The 21,011-nt window shown below is 53.6% G+C and overlaps 2 protein-coding genes across 5 annotated transcripts; one reads left to right on the top strand and one right to left on the bottom strand.

Annotated features, from left to right (window-relative positions):
• The first annotated feature begins 329 nt into the window (after positions 1-329).
• On the top strand, positions 330-9,586 carry LOC116952348 (uncharacterized). 3 transcript variants are annotated; one of them, XM_032971621.2, is made up of 6 exons: positions 330-862; positions 3,390-3,460; positions 4,173-4,283; positions 5,165-5,231; positions 5,744-5,869; positions 6,741-9,586. In XM_032971621.2, the coding sequence occupies exons 1-6, from the start codon at positions 650-652 to the stop codon at positions 6,957-6,959; spliced, it is 807 nt and encodes a 268-aa protein (XP_032827512.2). In that variant the 5' UTR covers positions 330-649; the 3' UTR covers positions 6,960-9,586. The 3 variants fall into 3 exon arrangements, with proteins under 3 accessions (XP_032827512.2, XP_032827513.2, XP_032827514.2); XM_032971622.2 differs by having other exon boundaries at positions 331-844; XM_032971623.2 differs by having other exon boundaries at positions 333-826.
• Positions 9,587-10,189: 603 nt separating this feature from the next.
• TAFAZZIN (tafazzin, phospholipid-lysophospholipid transacylase) lies at positions 10,190-20,741 on the bottom strand. Of its 2 annotated transcripts, none has more exons than XM_032971617.2 (10): positions 19,755-20,741; positions 17,738-17,893; positions 17,070-17,115; positions 16,347-16,432; positions 15,399-15,479; positions 14,819-14,860; positions 14,095-14,157; positions 13,861-13,913; positions 13,114-13,191; positions 10,190-12,748 (listed from the first exon to the last, which is right to left on the bottom strand). In XM_032971617.2, the coding sequence occupies exons 1-10, from the start codon at positions 19,864-19,866 to the stop codon at positions 12,650-12,652; spliced, it is 816 nt and encodes a 271-aa protein (XP_032827508.1). In that variant the 5' UTR covers positions 19,867-20,741; the 3' UTR covers positions 10,190-12,649. The 2 variants fall into 2 exon arrangements, with proteins under 2 accessions (XP_032827508.1, XP_032827509.1); XM_032971618.2 differs by having other exon boundaries at positions 17,765-17,893.
• Between the last annotated feature and the right edge of the window lie 270 nt (positions 20,742-21,011).

Raw genomic sequence — 21,011 nt, 5'->3', positions numbered from 1 at the left:
TTTTGGGTTAAGAAAAAAAGTGAGAGTGGGCTTTGGCCGGGGAACGCCGTGGCTGTTAATAAAATGGCAACGTCGTGAGATCTGGTGACGGACTGTGGAGGCCCTCGTGTCCAGTAGTGGATAGGTCACGGATGTTGAAATCTGAAGCTCGCAGAGCACCCAACAACAACACGTGGATGGAACCGAGTGTCCTGATGTGGGCAGTCACGTGAAACGCGTATTCGATTCCGGATCGCTATCAACTCGAGTCCAAGCGAATCTATGGTTAATCGATTCCTCCGGTGCGCACATTATAAGTGTCGAAGGAGACCGGCGCGCACTTAAATCGATTCCTATGTTACCACGCAAATATGAATCGATTCCTAACACGGAAGTGGTCGTGTGTTTACGGGTCTGGGGACTCCAACGCTCACTTCCTTACTGCCTCTTCTGCCCTCACCTCTTCATCCTTTTCTGCCCTCACCTCTTCATCCTCTACTGCCCTCACCGCCTCTTCATCGCCTACTGCCCTCACCGCCTGCTCACCGATGTACTTACTGTAACCCCTGGCCACCTGATTATCTGATTACATATTCACCTCGTCTCTCATCACCACCTCGTCATTGCGCAGCCTCGACGCCTCCACGACCTCACCTCCTCGGCGCCGAGCATGGGGGACGACGAGGAGCAGGGGAGTCGGCCGCGAGCGGAAGGGACCCCGCGATCTGGACCCAGCGTCGCGGGCCCCTCGACCGGGACGCCTCGGGTCGACGCGGGCTGCGACGCGGAGCTGCTGCAGCAGATCCGGGATCTCCTGCGGGAAAATCAGAGGCTGAAGGTGGAGCAGGTGAGGCCCACGGAGCAGGTGAGGCCCACGGAGCAGGTGAGGGAGGAGGATTAGACGCTGTGGGGGTGGATCTCGAGATGATTTGGTTTTTAAACCGAATATTTCGCCTGGCAAATTAACAAACAAAAAAATCCCCTTGAGGTGGGACGTGTCTTCAGCGATGGTTTCATCTGGCACACAGCAACACACAATGACGTTGATACATGTACACACGTTCACCCACCTGCACAAAATACAAAATATCCTCTTTATAGCCTGAACAAGTGCTGTTATTACACATCGCACCAGGTACTCATTTGAGGCTGAGTCGACCTAGGGGGAGGGAGGTCCAGGACCGGTTCAGATAATTAATCGTCACCGGGTGTTGGCCGTGAGCGGGAGTCGAACCTCACTACCGCACCCCTCCAAAGACAAAGATCCCCCGTGTAGCCTGTAACAGACTGTAGGGGCAAGTGCTGTTAGCGAGCACCTATGAAGGCCGACACGGCACACGAGGGAGTGGGTGGCCAACACCACGCCCGGCCGCCTTTGTCTCCCCAGTGGCGATGTTTACTACACATCGCACCAGATACTCATTTGAGGCCGAGTCGACCTAGGGGAGGCCCAGGACCGGTTCAAATAATCGTCACCACCGGTGTTAGCCGTGAGCAGGAATCGAACTGGGGTCGCCGTGTTCGTAGCGCAGCGCGCTAACCACTACACCACCGCTCCCCCACGCAACACAACACAATGGAACAAACGCTTAATCGCACGTTTCCTTTTTGAGTCCGTGACTTGTGCTCCTTGCGATGTCCTTGGTGCAAAGCAAGCAGCGGGCACGGCACCCACAGGTACAATACCTGCCTAGCTTTAAGAAGATTTTGTTTAGCGCGGTGCTGCGTTGGCAGAGGCGCGTAACCACCAGCACCAGCAGCAGCTCACAACTCGTTCCGTGTCAACATCGTTGCGGCTCTGAATAGGATGTAGCGACACTGATTTGTTCATATCGCTTCGTGCGGCTCGCATGCTGTGGTACCACGACCCCGGTTTTGCCGTCACCGCCAGCAATCCGTAGCCGCCCTAATCGGGTTCTAGAGAGCAGCAGCAGCAGCGTCTGTTGCTAAAGCACAGGCACACGCACAGCCGTCAAACCCTTATCAGTGCTGTCTAACTTATTGCAGACCAATTCAGACCTTATTGGCCTTTATAAATCTCAACGGTCATCCTACAAAGTCCCATCACAAGGGAGTAACACAAATAGACAATACATTCTTTGCCCGTATTGAAACGGCTGTACGCTTTATGGACCTGATCTAAATTTCCCTGCACAAGAATATGGGGTGAACCGTATGGGTTGACATCTATGCTATATCGAGCTATCTCTATGTATCTCTGTGGGTCTCTGTGGATCTTTATTGGTCTTTGTCTATAATAATACCTGTCAACCCCTTATAAGTGCTGCCTATCGTATTAGAGACCAATTCAGAACCTTAGTGGTCAATCCGTGCCCTTGAAAAATCTCAACGCTCATCCTACAAAGTCCCATCACAATGGAGAAACACAGACCACCACATTTTTGTTGCCCGTATTGAAACGACTGTGCGTCGTATGGACCTGAGAACTCAATCTCCTAAGCCGCACGTGTTGACTGCTCTGCACGGTGCCTCACTGCCAAGCCCACTCTGTGCCCATGCGCGGTTTCGGTGCAAAAGAATGAGACGTATCACCCTCGGTGCAAAAGAGATCCCCTTCAGCCCTGGCGTGTGTTGGTGTGTGTGTGTTGGGGTGTGTGTGTTGGGGTGTGTGTGTTGGTGTGTGTGTGTTGGGGTGTGTTGGGGTGTGTGTTGGGGTGTATGGTATGTGTTGGGGTGTGTGTCAGTGTATATATGGAATATACAACGTGTGTGTGTGGTTGCGTGCATTAGTATGGTGTGTGTATACAGGGTGCTTCAGAGCCCGGAGGCACATTGTGGTATTGTTGCAAATTCTTAGAAGTGTTAACAATCTTTTTGAAGGACCCTGTATTGTGAGTTAGTTTGTATGGTGTGTATGTATGACGTGTGTTAGTGTGGTGTGTATGTGTATATGTGTGGAGCGGTAAGTGTGCCGATCAGAGTTCGATTCCTGCTCACGGCCAACAGTGGCGATTATCTGAACCGGTCCTGGGCCTCCCCTAGGTGGACTCAGCCTCAAATGAGTACCTGGTGCGGTGCGTAAAAACATCGCCACTAGGGAGACAAAGGCGGCTAGACGTGGTGCTGGCCACCTGCCCCCTCGTGCCGTTCTGGCCTTCATAGGTGCTCGCTAACAACACTTGCCTGTTACAGGCTACACGGGGGATCTTTGTCTTTTTTTGTACGTGTATATATCATGTTTGTTGGTTGGTATGGTGTGTTGGTATGTATTATGAATATCTGATTTGGTCCTGGGGCTCCCGCAGGTCGACTCAGCCTTAGAACATCGGCACTCGGGAGACAAATTCGATCGGGCGTGTTGCTAGCCACCCCGTGCGCCACACCGGCCTTGCCCCCGAATTCTGCTAAAGGCTACGCGGGGGATCTTTGTTGTTCGGCCCCTCATGCAGGAGGAGGAGCTCAAGGCGTGCAAGACCAAGCTGGCAGCGGCGCAGAGCAACGCGGATCAGCTGGACGAGCGGTGAGTGCCTCGTGCAGCGGGGGTGGTCGCAGTGGTGCCGCGGTCGGCGGGTTCCTCATTGCAGTCATGGTTTCTCGGTCTCGTCGATTACAGCCGGTGGAATTCTGGCCGAGCGTCGGCGCCATATTCACAGTCCTGGCTCGGCTCCGGCTCGGCTCCCGCGAATCCTGAGTGCGGTTGCGACAGTGCGCAGAGGTGGCTCGCCTGAGTCAAGCTGTGACTGAGCGTGCTGGCCTCTGAAGGTTTCGTGTCGTCATTCTCTCGCTCTGGTCACCTAGAGTAGTCTCACTGAGCCATGCGTCCTTCGTGATATGAGGTCAGACGGTCGGTTAACTCAGCAGATCTTTATATAAAGACGCAGCCGGTCGCCCTGTTTGGCCTTCCTCGGTGCATTGCAGTCTCTTAATACCACTATTCAATTATCTTGAATCTGCATCTTCATTCAGGCTCGGAGATTCCGTGTCGTCACCGTCACTCGCGCTTAGTCGCAGGTGGGCCAGCAGTCACGGTCGCCGTCACACTCGACATTCGTGACCTAGGTGGACTCAGCCTTAAATGCGTACCTAGTATCGTGTGTAAACATCAGCACTAGAGAGACGAAGGCTGTTGCGCTGTAGCGCCGGTCTTCATAGGTGCCCGCTCGCAGCGCTTGCCCCAGCAGCCCTTTGTCTACACCGGGTGGTGGGGGGGATCTTTGTCTTCATGTGCTTAGAGCAAAGTTGCTGGAGAGGAAGTTCCAGGAGGAGAGGAGTAGGCACAAGGCGGAGGAGCAGGCGATGACGATGGAGATCAACAAGCTCCGCACAGCGAGCGTCGCTGACAAGTGAGGCCAGCGGCAACCGCTCCGGAGTGTTCCTTGTGCTGAACCAATTCTGCTGAAAACATTGACTCCCACAAGGCTGTGGGGGCTGGTGGGATGCTTTCTGATGACACTTTTTCAGGAGGGCCCTGCCAGGTTTTCACAGGAGGAGGGGATGCTCGTTATGTGTATTCCAATCGAGTAAATTTGACAGTGTAATTTTTCAAGGTTGGAAAATTGGGATCGTGATGCCGCACGCAATGGCCTGCTCTTGCGAATGCCGTCACGGGATGTTTTACGTCCATGGGGAATCTGACAGCGCGTAGTATTTTTATGGTCGATACGTCCACGGCGCTGTGTGGAGAGACGGCTATGGGAGGGAGCCGTGCTGTCTGCTCGTTTTCGTACGGAGCAGTTTGGATATCGATTCAAAGGAGTGGATGTAGATGGCGCTGGATCTGCGTCGGGACAGCCCATTGCCCACTCCCTCCACCCCACCGGCCTCCAACCCCCTCCCCCCCCTCCCCCCCCTCCCCAGGAGCCATGACAATGGCAGCACTGTTCTCAGCACGTCCCTGACGACGTTCAGAAACTTAACGAAAGGGAGCTCCTAATCTACCGCGTTTCCACTGCCCGAGGATTCCTTTCTCACTTTTTTCCAAATTCACGTTTTCTGTGACCACCGTGACCTCCGAGTGGTGGCAGATCCAATGGGTGGGGGGCGCGGCGTGGACGATGGCCCCACCCCCCCCCACCGCCCCTCCCGAATGTCGGTGTTTTTGTTGTGTGTTTTGTTGGGCTCTGTTTAAAAAGCCTGACGCCAAGTTTCGCCTGCATTCGAACCAGCATCGCCGCCTCAATCGTAATCGATGCAATGCTCACATGGAGTTTCTCGCACCATGCAGGAAGAAAATCCAGGAGATTGAGGTGGCCTACAAGAGGAAAATGGAAGCCAAGCCCGAAGGCTCCCAGGTGAGTAGGGGGGGGGGGGTTTGGGGTGGAAGGGAAGGCAAAGATTTGGAGTAGATTGCCCAGAAATATTATTAATGCAGCCACAATTAATACATTTACGCTTGAGATAAAGACAAATTATTCCCAGGTAGCCCGGCCCAAATGGTAAAGGCACAGCCCTGCAATTGTTCACGCCACACTTCCGGCAGAAGTGCATCCCCCCCCCCCTCCCGAGGGTATTTGGCCTACTCTTCCATGCTTTCCAGGCGTCTTGGAGGATGTGGGAGAAAGCACACTTTATCCGCGTTTCACGCCACGTCTAAGTGGTAGGCCCCTTGTCCGGGGGCCGTACGAGACGGGAGTTGCGGGCCACATTCGCCCCACAGGCCGTAGGCTCCCCACAGCCGGCGTAGTTGGTGGTGCCAGTGTCGGTGGTGAGTGGTGGCCAGCGCACAGTTCTCTACCGGGAGAACGTCCTGCACCGGCGTTGATACCCACGCGGCCCCCCTGCCCCCCACTCCCCTCTTCCACAGTACGAGGAGGAGCTGAAGGCCGCCGAGCAGGCCCTGGTGGCCAAGCAGGAGCACATCGACAAGCTGAAGGAGGAGTTAGAGACCCAGCACTCAAAGGTGCAAAATGTCACCGCCCTGCGTGAAAAGGTACAAGTTCCAACATCCCCCCATAGGCCCGGCCATCGCCTCCCCCACGGGCCCGGCAATCGCCTCCCCCACGGGCCCCGCCATCGCCTCTCCCACGGGCCCGGCAATCGCCTCCCCCATGGGCCCCGTTATCACCTCCCCCACGGGCCCAGCAATCGCCTCTCTCACGGGCCCCGCCATCACCTCCCAATTTTGTATGCGTGTGTGTGTGGAGAGCAGTGGCAGAGTGGCTAGCGCACTCCGATACAAACCTGGGGACCCGAATTTGATTCCCGCCCACGGCAAATATCAGTGGTGCTTAATATCTGAACCAATATGCGTGCAGCCCATGTGAGTGTTTAGGCTACGCAGCTTGATCTGTGTGTGTGTGCATGTGTGTGCGTTACACTAATATAAATAGAACTTGTGTGTATATTGTATGTATGTATGTTGAGCTTCTTTCGCACCGGACAGAGCCAACTGTGCTCATTGGAGGTGCGGAATATTACACCCATCACGTAACAAAACATCTCGGAGTGCAGCTCTTTAGCCAAGGAGAGCCCCTGAATATACCAATTTTTCTGCTCTTTTTCCAAAGAAAGCCTCGCTGAGCCTCATGACACTTTTTCAGGACACAGCATGCGTGTGTTTTCTAATTGTCGTTTTCGGAGCCATTTTTACAATTTGCCAAATTTATATCGTGACGCCAACGCACATTTGCCTACTTTTCTTCGAATGACGTCACAGATAATAATCATAACCATTGCCGGATTGGAACCACGATCCCCTGCAACAAGCGACGAACGCGTTGCTACTGCCGTTCCGCATCACCGCCCCCCCCCCCACCGTCGGCATCTCATCCCTGCCCACCCGCGTCCTCGCTCTGCTGCAGGTGCACGAGCTGCAGGAGGACCTGGACGCGCACGAGCGGGCCCTGGCCGCGAAGGATCAGCACAATGAGCTGCTGCAATCGCAGCTGGAGGCGGCACTCGCCAAGATCTCGCCGCCGATAAACCCCGTGCCCAGCTCGCAGTACCAGTGCCCCATCTGCAACTACTGCGCGCCGGACTACGACACCATCGAGATCCACGTGCAGAGCTGCATCACATGAGCGTCCCATGCCCAGTGGTGGTGGTGGTGGCAGCGGCCGTAGTGGAAATATTTTGACCCCAACTCACAGCAATTTGGACCACGGTGGATCCAGAATACTATGCCTGTTTTTGACCCCGAGTTTGGTTTATGTTTTTGGTAATGTGACTCCCACACTGCGGGGATATAATACCCCTCCGCTTCCTGAGGGTTGGCGATACTATTGGTTACTGTCAGGGTCAGAATTACGGTGAGAATTCTAGCCGGTCCCCCAGCTCGCCCCCTCCCCGGGAATCCGAATTAGGCTGTGGGGTTAAACTACCACAGGGGGTAGAGTTCAAATAATATATCAAAATCTGACCCAGGGTCAGAAGTCCATGGGGATCGAAGTACTATCTCCCACCAGACTGCCGGTCATGGCGCGCGCATGTGTACGTCTGTGCGTGTGTGTGCGTGCGTGCGTGTCCGTGCCGTTTTGTACGCCGGTCGGCACGGGTTGCTGCTCGTCCGCATAACTAACCATCACCGCCACCGCAGCCTCCATTGCCAGGCGTTGCGCAGGAGTGCTTGGCGGGGATTGAGGTCGAGGTCGTCGTGTGATTTGCGTTACCCACTCGTTGCTTAAGATGAATAGTTACGCATTTTGATTTAAAGCTGTCGTGACTGCAGGGATTCATATTCTTGGTTCTTTCTTTTATTGTTTCCCTTCTACGTGACTTTACCGAAAGAACCAAGAATATAGTTACGCATTTGTTTTACGCGTCCCAATCGTTCGCGCTTACGATTCGCATCAGTGACTTTGGCAGCGTTGCGTTGAAGCTAGTAGGGGTGTGGTGAATGTGATTGTTTCAAGTGAGAGGGAATGTTTTTAAAAACAACATTTTTTTTAATGGGGCAATAGAATCAAACTAGACGAACGGTCGTTCATGCAAGACAATGGCGATACTAATTATTAACTGATATTTTGTTTATTTTACCAGGTAAGACCCACTGAGCTATAGAGCTCTTTTTCAGAAGCGACATGGCCACAAATGATGGCTCTACGAAGTGGCTTATCGCGTGAAAATTTACAGCAGGTGAATACTCTACACGCATGTTTCTAAATGTGAAGGGGAAAATCCGGAAGACGAGAAAAATCCACGTGGCCACAGGGAGAACATGCAAACCCACGAGGTGCAAACCACAAACTAGTGTCACCGTTCAAATGAGATGGAGTAGGACAGCCAAAACAAGACAACCAAGACCAGCCGTTGAGATGGTACGAGAGAATCCAGCCTCGATGCGGAGTCGCTGGGTGGAGGGGATGGTGGTGTGGTGGTGATCGGTACACGCCGAGTCTGCACCGTGGTGCGTGTGGTCGACGGGACCAGCCGCCGCTGCGTGAACGTACCGCACTCTACGCCCGTAACGTGTGACTTGGTGCGGGGTGGGAGCGGCTTCACTGACTTCACCAGAGCTCGGTTTTAGTTGCGTCCGATCGCGTGGCCTAAACCCGAACCACCCGGGACGCGCCGGGTCTCACCCGATCTCGGAAAGTCAATCAAGGGTGGAACCTGGCTAATGCTTGGATGGGCGACGGCCGCGTGCAAACAGGCGGTCAAAGGTCACTGCGGGGCAGTGCGCCAAAACCCGTTGTTGCGCAGTACAGGCGTGCCTCGCGACCAATTTGTTCGCAAAACGGGCAAAAAGTTTGCTTAGCGAGTGGAGACCGACCAATCTAATGCGACTTGTGACGGCAGGGAGCGCACTGCGGCCCGCAGCTGTTTTGCAGCTGCGCGCTGTGTGCCCGCGTGATTCGTCGCGTTGAAGGGGGTGGCATCGTGGTGGCACTAATGGAAGGGTGGGGGGGGCGGCGCTAATTGCAGATGCTCAGGACAGGAAGTCGCGCTCCATCTCGCATCCTCTGCATCGTGGCTATGAACCCAGCAAACCCGGTTCAATTTCAAGCCACGGCCGAGTGATATTTTAACCAGCGGGCCCTGCATGGCCCCTGCTACTACTCCCTCCACTCGCGAACAACTACCCTTCAAACAACATGCCAGGCACCTGCAAGCACTGTGGTTCTTCGTGTGGCATGGGTTACATTTGATGTTTTATTACTAAATTTCAAATTTTTATTTGTATTTCTGATGCCAATTGTAAAACGACGATCGTTTAACGAGTTTTCGCTTTCCAAGCAATTTTTGCGCAACGCATCTCGCTCATTGAGCGAGACACGGCCCGTAGTTCATTGCTCCCACGGCCACGCGCCCTCCCTTCACGGAGTCCGCGCGGCCACGTGTGCTCAAACAACAACAACAACAAACAACCGCCATTCGCCACTAAGTGGCGATGACGTTACCACGGCGCTTGTGTCAGGCTAGGTGCACGTTAAGGCCACGTGAAGTGTCGAACGCCCGCTGGCAGGAGGTCACGGGGCAGACCCATGTGCCATGTGGTCAAACAGCCCCCCAACGACCTGCGCGGCGTGGGGACGCCTTCATCCAGCAGCGGGATCGATGAGCGGGGCCGTGCACGTACGTGTGCACGGGTGGTGGTACTTTAACACGGTGTGACGTCTTCTCGGCAGTGGGACTGTGCAATATATACTCGGTGGGGGTGGCTACGTGCTGTCGGTGTTGTGTGTAATCATTAAATGCTATAATGGTTCGCTGTGTATGTCAGTGGGTGTCATAAGCCAGTTTCACCAGTTGGAGAGGTCGCGTGATTTGCTATAATGCAAATTAAGCGAATCCTGCGATACGAGAATATGGTGACCACAACAACATGGTGACCACGAGCTGGGGGCTACCGACTGGCATTGCATCGGTGCTAGAGCGGCCGACTTGAGCCGGCAGCCGACTTCTCGTGGGAGGGGGGGTTCAGGGTTGCGCAATGCCTTGTCAAGGTGCAATGGTTAAGAAATACAGTTCACACCGTCACCGAGTGTTGACAAGGGACAAGTTTGAAAGGCCTCGAGTAGTCCTTTGATGTCACCTTTCCGGCGCCTGTTTAACACGGGTGACCGTTGCACTGTGCTCTGCAAAATTATTTTATTAGGTTTTTGCGTATAAAAAACATTTTCGTGGGGATTTGTTCCCCAATTTTATTTCCGATTTCGCCATTGGCATACGGTCAGATCGCCCGCAGAGCAATGCGCGACCCACTGTCTTAAGAGACCGTCCCGTGGAAGTGGATCTCGCAGAGCTCCATCTGAATCTGTGTGGCGTCTGCAGTACCGGGGATTGGAGGAAAGACATGAAAAGGGCCAGGTGTGCGCTTCCAAAAACACGACGTGCGCCTTCGTCGTCAAACTTTATTTCACATTATTTTACAGAATCCCCAGGTTACAGTCGGGTGTAGGGTGCAGTTATCCCCGCAGCGAACTCACAAAAAAGTGGTAGGTCAGCGCCCGTCGGGCGACCTTGTGGGGCCATGCTGAGGGCCGCGGGCCCAAGGGGGCGCCATCGAGCAAGCCGCCCTGGCATGGGTGCCTCGGCTCGGGTGTGAAAGGCACAGAATCCCGACGGACACAGCAGCTGGTGATACTCGGACGTCTTCCAGGTGACGGCGGCGGCATTGACTTGGCAGCAATAACACCCCTTTTCCACTGGTGCATCCGAGCCAAGCCAGCGCAGGGCCTTCAACAGTACATGTGTTATTTTTCTTCCCCGAGCCAAACCAGAACCAAACCGTGCTATGCTGGCCTCGCAAGAAAACCCGTGAATCTGGCTCGGGGCCGAGCAGGGCCAAGGGGCTCGGTGAACCACTTTTGTGATGTTGCATCGCTACACCCGAACATGTGACGCTGACATTACGCACCGCGTTGCCAAGTCGGCGGCACGGTTCAGCTTCTTAAATGGGAAAAACCTGGTGCCTACTGAGCGGCGCCGGGCTGGCTCGGCCTTGCCCCTTGGCATTGCTCGGTTGTGCAGTGGGGGAAAAAAAAGAGGTATATACAAGACGGACAGCAGCTATGCCCAGGTGGTTGTAGGCAACCGTGTGCAGGGAAACGGACGTGCGAACACGTCCCTTGCATTGGAATTCTATTACATCATAGGATTCCAATGCAGGAACACTATTGCATGATTGGCGATCGCTCGCTAAAGTGAGGCATTCCCTCGTTAAGGCAGTCAACTGTTGGTACTCACACACACACATGCACTATATTGTTCGTGCGTCAATTAGAACGCCGCATGGGAGCCATCAGTTCCATACCCATATATCGTCGTGCAGGATATAGTGGTTAGCGTGCCGAGTTCGATTCCTGGGAAGCGATATCTGAACCGGTCCTGGGTCCACCCCCCCCCTCAACAAGCCGTTTCACCAACGCACAATGTCCAATGTGGTAAAGTATGGTCAAACAAGCCCCATGACCGATGATACATTGTGGGGTGGGGATGCCTTCAGGAGTGGGTTGGCAAAGGTGTGGGAATGTTAGTTTTTTTTAACTCTCACGTTTCCATTGTGTGTGCGTGTATATATGTCTATGGAACTTGTGAGTCTAGGAAACGGCATGTGATCACACACAGCCCAGGCTCAACGGACTGGGTCAGAGCATCTGAATAGTTTGCAACTATTCGGTTTCCAACTATTCAGATGCGGGGCCTCTAACAACACAATTCATGGGGCTTGTAGTTGGGCGAATGGCATTGGCACTCGGCACAATCCAAGAACCCTGCCACCCCCTCGCCCACCACCCACTCCTGCCAAGAACTGGAGCAAGAGGCAACTCTCCAACACGCGGGCAGCGGCTCGCGTATGCTCGCGGGAAAAGTCAACGAAAAATGCTGCCCATCGGCGGTTTCGTTCAGAGCTGCCGCTCGCTCGCTCGGCGGCGGCGACGCGGTGCCCACGCTGACCTGCAAACGCTACGACGGGCAAAATCGGTTACCGTCAGAAGCCGCCATGAGAACGGAGGACGCGGCTCGACACCTTCACCCTTTCCCGGCGCGAAACCACGAACGCGGCTCCATAGATGAATGGACGCTAGCTTTGCATTACCAGCGATCTAAAAATCTGGGCCACCCCCTCCTCGGAACTCCATGTAATCAAGAGTTGACCGTTGTGCGACTCGGGCTCCCACCTGAGGTTTAAAAAAAAAACAATTTGAACATTCCCGAGGAAGAAGACCGCAGAGTTGCAATTAGAGGGGAGGAGGTACGTGTAATTGCATTGTCTCGAGGGGTGCGTTACTGTTATTGCGCAACTGACAAACACTGGAACTTTTTAATGTCCTGGGTATAATTACCAGGACAGCAGCTGCCGTATTCTTTGGAGTATAAGCTGCACATTTTCTTTCCCTCTATTTTCAAGCGAGGGTTTGAGGGTGCATATTATAATGCAGTGGGTGTATAGTGAAATTAATTAAACTTTATTGGGTGTGTCTTACTCGGGTAGGTGTATATATGTGACCAGCTTTATATAACTTTTTTTTGCGTACGTGTGTTCTCCTTTTAGGAGCGTCTCAATCCAGGTAATACGATACCTCAAATAAGAACTCGGTCCTGGAAAAAACAGGAACTGGTGGCAACTCTGCATGTACCACCCGTGCGTACAGCCGATACGAAGGCAGCCGAGTATTAAGTGCCAGGTGCGGGCATTTATTTCCGCTGTCGTACTCGTGCTGTAGTGGAAACTTCTTCCGAGCGTTTAGGGGGCGGCTGACCGCTGGTGTGTCGTGAGGTCACGGTGGTGGTACCGGCGACTGTCCCTTAGGCCAGGGCAGCGCCGTTAGCTAGTGCTGAGTGCGCTGTGCAAGGCCTCGGCCTTGTCTTTGAGGGCGCGTAGCTCCCGTTCCACCGCGTCCGTCAACGCCTTGCGCACCTCCACCTGTGAACACGCATTATCAACAGCAGTAGCAGGAGGCATGCACAATCCACTGCTAGCTGAAGGCTACCCCAAGCCGTCACCTTTTCTGATAATCACAATAATTTGTTATCGATGGAGCGTCTTATATTCACGCCGGGGCGTCTCGAGGCGATTTACACCCGGTACGTGACTTTCATTTCATCTCAACACATTTCAATGGGCACCCCCAGTGGCACCCAGCTGTACCTGTGTGGCACATGGGCATCCGTCTATCAGTAGGGGGCGATGACTGCTACGTGAACGGGAAACGACCAGGATGACTAATTCGCAAGCACAGTCACCCATGTGACAAAAGCCTCCGTTTTTCCACGCCCACCCTCGCTCACCGTGCTGTGGTTGTCGCGGCGCAGAGTCTCGTGGAGGTTTCTCAAAGTGAAGGGTTTGCCGACGAGAACCGTGACCCGCTGAGACGACAGTGATCGGGCAACACACAGGCCCACACAGCGCCACCACGGCATGCGCAACGATTCACCAGTTAGCATGCATTCCTCACGGCTCGCGGTTCCAACATCGCAACAGTTATTCACAGACTGTTCGTTTTAGGTTCATGGAGTGGTACAGAACAAATGAGAAAAAAAATGAGAATACAAATGAGATGGAATAAATGACGCAACAATACATATAACACACAAAGGTGTTTCTCACAAACAGGGCACGGCTGCCATGTCTCTTGTGTGCATGTCATGTGATCACCACATTTCTTGTACAATGCTATTGGCCTTGTCTGGCCCACCGACTTAAAAGATCTGGAGGTGTGGCCATAATTATTGTTTTGACAAATACAAGCAAGACGGGACACACACGGGAAGGACAAAATGAACCCCGCGGAATGTATGAGAACGTACAAGACCAAGCGAATGATGGAGCATACGGGGAGACGCAGCAAATGAGGGAGGTAAAATGAAATTCTTAAATGGATTGGTGACTGAATGGTAGCGATGATCCACCGATGGAAGTCACGGGCCGCGACTCATGACCTTGCTGACAGAGCCTGAGACTGGCTCGATGGATGCGTGGCTGGCAAATGAGTGGGAGAACGAAGGAGGGCGGTAGTGTGCAGGGCCGCAACTCACCTGCCCTCGCCGAGGGACGTACGGGGGTTTGTTGGGGAGGACGTCGTTCATTCCTGATCCGGGCGTAGGGGGGAACAAAACACAACGATGAGTGCAAATGTTTACCGATCCCTGTGCATCCACTGTTGGATGATGCTTGACGGGGTGTTATAGTGGAGCATGGCAATGCGTGGCAGGGTATAACTATTGTGTGTAATTGTGTGTGGTGGGAGTGTTGGGGAGGGGTGGACTCACCGACGTGCCACAGCGGGAGGATGATGGGAGTGAGCCGACATTCCGCTATGAGGCGGCCGACACCTGCACGGTGGTGAACACACCACCACACGCCGTCACACACCATGCTGCACCACACACACCATCGTCGATGGCCACACCGGTGAAGGTGACGTGATATGCCAGAATGACTAAGGCAATCGTCGCTTGCAACTGTCACCAGCAACAGTTGCTGGAAGTTTTTCTGTGAAAAAAATTACTTTTAGTCGCCCAAATATGGACAAATCCGATCTCACGGATAAAACTTCCAATCAGATCACAGTCATCGCAGGTTGGGGTCACGTAATAACCCCAGGTTGCATGCTCCATAGACCAATTCCTGTTCATCACACTTCTTAACAAACTAATTTATTTGGCCAGACTCAACTCCGTCGCTCCAGATCATTGCCGTGCCAAGTCACCACCGTCGCTCATAGCAAACGCGGTGTAAATGCGTTGCGTTGTAAATGAGTTGCCGGTGACAGTTTCCGGCAGTGATTGCCCAAAGTGCACGGTGGCCACGAGGGGTGGCGTGACATCGCGCAGTCGAAAAGCACTCGGCACGGCCCTCGGGACACAAAGCTTGTGTTCTCCAGGCCGACGCGGAGAGCCGCCCATTCTGTGCCTCGGTCCTTGATGCGACCGTGAGTTTCATGACCCCATCCCCAGCAAAGCGGCGTCGGCGGCAGCAAGACCGGGCACGTACCCCATTTAATCCGGATCATGTCTTGGCTCATGTTCACCTTGCCTGGGGAGACAAAGGCAATGCTCAGCGGTCGACACGAATTCTGCGTTCGGTGAACTTTATTCACGGTGCGTCTGACGAGGGCGTCTCTCCTCGTCCAACTCCCCTTCTGCTCTCAGTCGCAGCTACTGTTGCCCACTGGACCCACTTGTCAAAGTCACACTGACCTCCCGCTGCCAGCGATGGACTTTCCACATTCTTATGGAGTGACAACAACTGTTGACGTTCCCACAAAGCGGTACTCGCACACAGAATTTCACGCACAGAAACTCCACGCACACTCTCGTACCCGACACATCTCAGATTGGCACTGTCAGCTATGTACGTTGCGAAAGAAGTTCAATGTGTACGCAGCCATGCATGCTAACGCCACACTCGCGCCACACTCACTCAATCACTCCCGCTCTGCAAAAACGGAGAGAAAGTACAAACTCCACACACAAAGGAACCCGAGTAGGGCATCAAACCCATTCCCCCGCCCCCCCCCGCACGCTGTGCTGTGCACCGGCTGGGGACGGCCGTGTCAGGCGAACGTAAGAACCTTCAGGGAAGATGTGGACCCAGTCTCCACGGTTCAGCTTCTCCACGAGGAAGTCCATGCCGTGCTGGTAGACACCGTCACCTGCAGCCGCGCACGCGCAGACACAGCACCCAGACACGGCCGCACCGCCGTCGCCTCGTTCGTGCGCCCAACGCTCTCCAGGCGAGATAAAAGGCGCCGATGCATGAGCTCTGTCCGTCCGTGTATAACGGGGGTCGAGATAACTCTCGTCAAGACGGTCCAATATGATTAAAAACTTTAGCGTCAAGTGGTGGTGCTGTTAGGGACTCGCCCAGAGAAAACCAGATGCACTGATTAAAGCGTTATTGCCAAACACTAGGGGTGACAAACCAGAGCAAAAATAAACATTCGCAAACGCACTTTGTCCCGACAGCTAAACAGAAAACCCACACGTGATTGGCCACCAACGTTTCTCTTCAACGCTCTCCACCTACGGATGGAGCAACATTGCATGAGCTCCGTAAACTGTAGTGGAGCGCCGTGATGTTGCTCATAAAGAGTCGCCATTACGAACAATACTCACTCTGGCATAAGAGTGCATTGTTGTTGGGGACTAAACTAAAACTATTCAACAATTTGTATTTTACCAGGTAAGGCCCACTGAGCTGTATAGCTCTTTTTCAGAAGAGACCTGGCCACAAATGATAGCTCAACGAAGTGGCTTATCGTCGTGTGGAAATTCAAAGCAGCCCAAATACTCTCAAAACACAATGATTCTAAATGTGGAGGGAAAACCGGAGGACCCGGAGAAAAATCCACGCGACCACGAGGAGAACAAACTCGAAAATAGGATCGGGTTCAAAATCACGACCTCCCGTATACCAGGCGAGCTATTTAACGTGCCGCTACCGTGGCGTGGAGAAACCCGCCCACATTGATGAAAGCGTTGCGGCAACGCTCGGTGTGCTGCTGCTGTTGCGGCCTCACCGCGGCACACCGGCACGCATTTCCCCAGGCTAAAGAAGCGCGAGTGCAGCTCCTTGGTGAAGCAGATGTCGGAGGCGGCTGGGGTCCTGGGGGGGGGGAGGGGGGTGCAAGAGCGTGGCAGCAGTTTGGGGGGTAACCACCGTCACTCGGCTAATTACGTCTGGAACGATCGAGGCAGAGCAGGGCAGAGCGCACGAGACAAACGGTGCACACGAGACGCGCAGAACCGTGCCGATCGACCTCTGATTGTGGGTTCGGCCACGTGGTGATTTTAAGCCAAAATTCTTGTCGTGAACGCTCAACCACCCGACAGGACGGTCACGTTTACAAATGTGTTGTTTATACGTGCGGATGTACTCGTCAAATTCCGACCGATACAGATCTAAGAATTTCCAACGCACGAGAATTTGAGGCATAAACTACGACGTGGTCTCACCCAAAAACAGATATGGATCGTGGAATTGTCTACAAAACCCTGTTTTGAAATCAAATACATCCTCGAATCGAACTGCGATCCCAGATCACGAAAATTCATGGGATCGTCAGAGATTGAATCACTGTGCACCTATTGACCACCGACTTATTCCTTAAGAGCCACACGTTCTAAAACTAAGCGCAGTCACAATCAATACGATAACCACTGATTGTATCACGATGGCGATTGTGAAGTTAGGACTGCGAGGTTGCTGCCTGGTTTGTGGAACTTCCCTGAACGCTACTCACCACCTCATCAGCTTTTGGTTCCACAGCTGCTTGAGTTTCAGGGACCCTGCCATGAGCATGACACACCACACAACACACATGTAACACAGCACGTACGTGCGAGGTGAGGCTCCTTCAAAGATCACTCCCGCGTTGGGGCTCTCGGGGTCCTGTCTCTTCCACTGCACAACCGAGTAGCGCCAGCGGGAGGTGCCAGATTGTTTTTCCCCACTGCAAAAAGCCGAGCCGTGGCGCTGACGTCACGCGCAACGAACGTGTCGTTAGCCCTGGCCCTGCTTGGCCCCAAGCCAGATGCAACCAGTTTGCTTCTGGCTCGGCTCAGGAAATAGCCTGCGGAAAGCTAGGACGCCATGAGGGCCCCACGCTGGCTCGGATCGGAGGTGACAGTGGAAAAGGGAGCAAGGCTCCCAGGGAGGCAGGGGGGGCAGCCTCGTCTGATCATAATGGCGTCAATGCCCACTGGGGCTGATGGGGGCCTAAACAAAAAACTCACCTCTTGTTCCCACGTGCCGCTGGGCGTGGCCTGTAGGGGGTTTCCTGCCTTCGGGAGACAGGATGTCGGGGGTGCTCGCCATTTTTAAATGGGGCCGAGGAATCGAACAAGTCGTCGATTACGAACTCTTTGTCGATTAAACGAGTTCATCGACCCACCCCTGTGCCAGTCTCACCACACAGGTGTCGGGGCAGTTGCTCACCCCACAGGTGAGGGTCGTCCATGCACGAGGTGTGGTTGGCGAGCGTGATGAGCGGAGTTCCGGGCGGCCGCTCCTGCAGGGCCTCGTTCAGGGCGGCCGTGTTGTGAACCTCCAGCCGGTTCACCACTCCTGCGGGCAGCGGGAGCCCCAATGAAGGGTCAAGCAAATGCTGTCTGACCAGGTGAGAACTCCTAGCTAGGTGAGAACGCCTAGCCAGGTGAGAACTCCTAGCCAGGTGACAACTCCTAGCCAGGTGAGAACTCCTAGCCAGGTGAGAACTCCTAGCCAGGTGAGAACGCCTAGCCAGGTGAGAACTCCTAGCCAGGTGAGAACTCCTAGCCAGGTGAGAACTCTTAGTCCAGTAAGAACTCCTAACCAGGTGAGAACTCGTAGTCCAGTAAGAACTCCTAGCCAGGTGAGAACTCCTAGCCAGGTGAGAACTCTTAGTCCAGTAACAACTCCTAACCAGGTGAGAACTCTTAGTCCAGTAAGAACCCCCAGCCAGGTGAGAATTCCTAGCCAGGTGAGAATTCCTAGCCAGGTGAGAACTCCTAGCCAGGTGAGAACTCCTAGCCAGGTGAGAACTCCTAGCCAGGTGAGAACTCCTAGCCAGGTGAGGACTCTTAGTCCAGTAAGAACTCCTAGCCAGGTGAGAACTCTTAGTCCAGTAAGAACTCCTAACCAGGTGATGACTCTTAGTCCAGTAAGAACTCCTTGTCAGGTGAGAACTCTTAGCCAGGTGAGTACTCCTAGCCAGGTGAGGAATCTTAGTCCAGTAAGAACTCCTAACCAGGTGAGAACTCTTAGTCCAGTAAGAACTCTTAGTCCAGTAAGAACTCCTAGCCAGGTGAGAACTCCTAGCCAGGTGAGAACTCCTAGCCAGATGGGAACTCCTAGCCAGGTGAGGACTCTTAGTCCAGTAAGAACTCCTAGTCAGGTGAGAACTCCTAGCCAGGTGAGAACTCTTAGCCAGGTGAGGACTCTTAGTCCAGTAAGAACTCCTAGTCAGGTGACAACTCCTAGTCCAGTAATAACTCCTAGCCAGGTGAGAACTCCTAGCCAGGTGAGGACTCTTAGTCCAGTAAGAACTCCTAGTCAGGTGACAACTCCTAGTCCAGTAATAACTCCTAGCCAGGTGAGAACTCCTAGCCAGGTGAGAACTCCTAGCCAGGTGAGGACTCTTAGTCCAGTAAGAACTCCTAGTCAGGTGACAACTCCTAGTTCAGTAATAACTCCTAGCCAGGTGAGAACTCAAGGGACCTGGATCGGCTCATTTGCAAGCGTGAACTGAGTCACCAGAATAATCTAAAAATAGTTGCGCTATGAAGTAGAGAAAAAGCTAAATGTGACTCACAATTGATTTTCGGGGTTAAGCCACGTAACGATCTGAATAAGATTTGTGTCGTCAGGACCATACCCACCACCCAAACACGGTCCAACATACTGAACCGTTACGTTGGCGTTCACGCGTTACGATGGCGTTCACGCGTTACGCGGGGGTGCCGATTTATGATCGTCTCGGTTTCGATCCGGCGAGGTTGAACAATTCCCGCGGCGTCTCGCTCGCAGTGGAATTAAGGGAGTTGGCGAGCCACGCCAGCCCGACAGCACGGTGTCGTGTAGCCCACGGTGTCGACTGTTGGGGCAAGTGCCGATAGAGCGAGCAGCGCCTATGGAGGGCCGGGCGCTGAGGCACGCGACACACCGCTAAAGAACACTCAAAGTGAGGCGGAGCCGCCCCAAGCGAGGCCCAGGACCGGTTCAGACGCTCGTCACCGCTGGCGTCGGTGGCCATGAGCGGGAGTCGAACTTGGGTAGCCGGGTTCGTAGCGCTGCGCTAACCGCCGCTACAACCGCCGCTCCCCGCATAACAACAACCACCGCCGCTCCCCGCATAACAACAACAACAACCACCGCCGCTCCACGCATAACAACAACAACCACCGCCGCCGCAGCAGCAGATCCCCCGAGCCCTCCCCGCGGGACTCACGCATCCACAGGCGGCTGTAGGAGCCGACGAGTCCCATCACCACCATGCTGGCCGCGCGCCACGCGGCCCCGGGCTCCCCCCGCGGGAACGGCCACTTCACCTGCAGCGGCATCGCAGCATCACGGGGCCACCACCAACCACCGCCAAACGCCACCACCACCAACACCTCTGACCCCTGCCGCCCACAAACTCGGCTGATACAGTGACCTCCACGTGTGAAGGATTGCGAGGTCGTGTCTATGTGATGGCGACAGGTCCGTTGTGTTGCTGCTGTGTGCGTGTGGTGGTTTACTGTTATAAGTTTTGTTTGGGTCGAGGTGTAAGCCGTGTCGAGGTGTTCCTGTTGAGAATGTGCAGTTGTTCGAGTTATTGCAAAGGTGTGAGTTGTCTGCGGGTTTTTGTTAAGTTTGATGGCTCGGCCTAAAGGCTGTTGTGTCGTTGTGTGTTCGTGTATTGCTGTTATTTCGTTGAAACACGGGTGTAATGTGTGTTGTATTCGTGAGTAGGAGCGGCTGGAGTGTAGGTGATGGCGTAGTGGTTGTTTTGGTTGTTGTGGTCTGTGTGGTTGTAGTTTGTGTGTGGTTGTTGTAGTCTGTGTGATGGTTGTAATCTGTGTGGTTGTAGTCTGTGTGGTTGTTGTTGTAGTCTGTGTGGTTGTTGTAGTCTGTGTGTGGTTGCTGTAGTCTTTGTGTGATGGTTGTAGTCTATGTGGTTGTTGTAGTCTGTGTATGGTTGTTGTAGTCTGTGTGTGATGGTTGTAATCTGTGGTTGTTGTAGTCTGTGCGGTTGTTGTAGTCTGTGTGTGATGGTTGTAGTCTGTGTGGTTGTTGTAGTCTGTGTGTGATGGTTGTAGTCTGTGTGTGATTGTTGTAGTCTGTGTGTGATGGTTGTAGTCTGTGGTTGTTGTGTCACGTGTCCCCGCTTCTTCGCGACCCCAGCTCTGTGACTTTTGGCCCACACCGAGGAAAGCGTCGCAATGCGCATGCGCGGAACCGTCTCCAAAGACGCACATTGGTGTCAAAAACAGCTCACAATAACATTTTGTTTTTACTATTCAAACTTGAATATCATTGCTGTCGTAAATGATAACATTTTTAACGATCAATGCATATTTTTAATATCGTATCAAGTGAACGGTAATAAATATTCGTGATGTCATCTTCGGTGTGTTTTTTGTCGGCCATCTTACACGAGGCCGCCAAATCTGAACTCAAAGGCATCGTTCGCGTCGCCGCGTGATGACGTCGCACTGCATTA

Source organism: Petromyzon marinus, chromosome 46 (genome assembly GCF_048934315.1).
Source record: "Petromyzon marinus isolate PM22_M1 ecotype Great Lakes invasive population chromosome 46, UKy_Petmar_22M1.pri1.0, whole genome shotgun sequence".
Classification (NCBI taxonomy): domain Eukaryota; kingdom Metazoa; phylum Chordata; class Hyperoartia; order Petromyzontiformes; family Petromyzontidae; genus Petromyzon; species Petromyzon marinus.
The sequence above is the reverse complement of the archived record's forward strand: the minus strand, read 5'-3'. Positions and strand labels throughout refer to the sequence as shown.

Coding starts and splice junctions, on each gene's coding strand:
- LOC116952348 (XM_032971621.2), top strand. CDS start 650: ATGGGGGACGACGAGGAGCAGGGGAGTCGGCCGCGAGCGGAAGGGACC. Junction 3,461..4,172: donor GCGGATCAGCTGGACGAGCG/GTGAGTGCCTCG, acceptor TCATGTGCTTAG/AGCAAAGTTGCTGGAGAGGA. Junction 5,232..5,743: donor CCAAGCCCGAAGGCTCCCAG/GTGAGTAGGGGG, acceptor CCTCTTCCACAG/TACGAGGAGGAGCTGAAGGC.
- TAFAZZIN (XM_032971617.2), bottom strand. CDS start 19,866: ATGCCGCTGCAGGTGAAGTGGCCGTTCCCGCGGGGGGAGCCCGGGGCC. Junction 13,914..14,094: donor CCTCCCGCTGTGGCACGTCG/GTGAGTCCACCC, acceptor CGCCCGGATCAG/GAATGAACGACGTCCTCCCC. Junction 13,192..13,860: donor ACGTCCCTCGGCGAGGGCAG/GTGAGTTGCGGC, acceptor CTGTCGTCTCAG/CGGGTCACGGTTCTCGTCGG.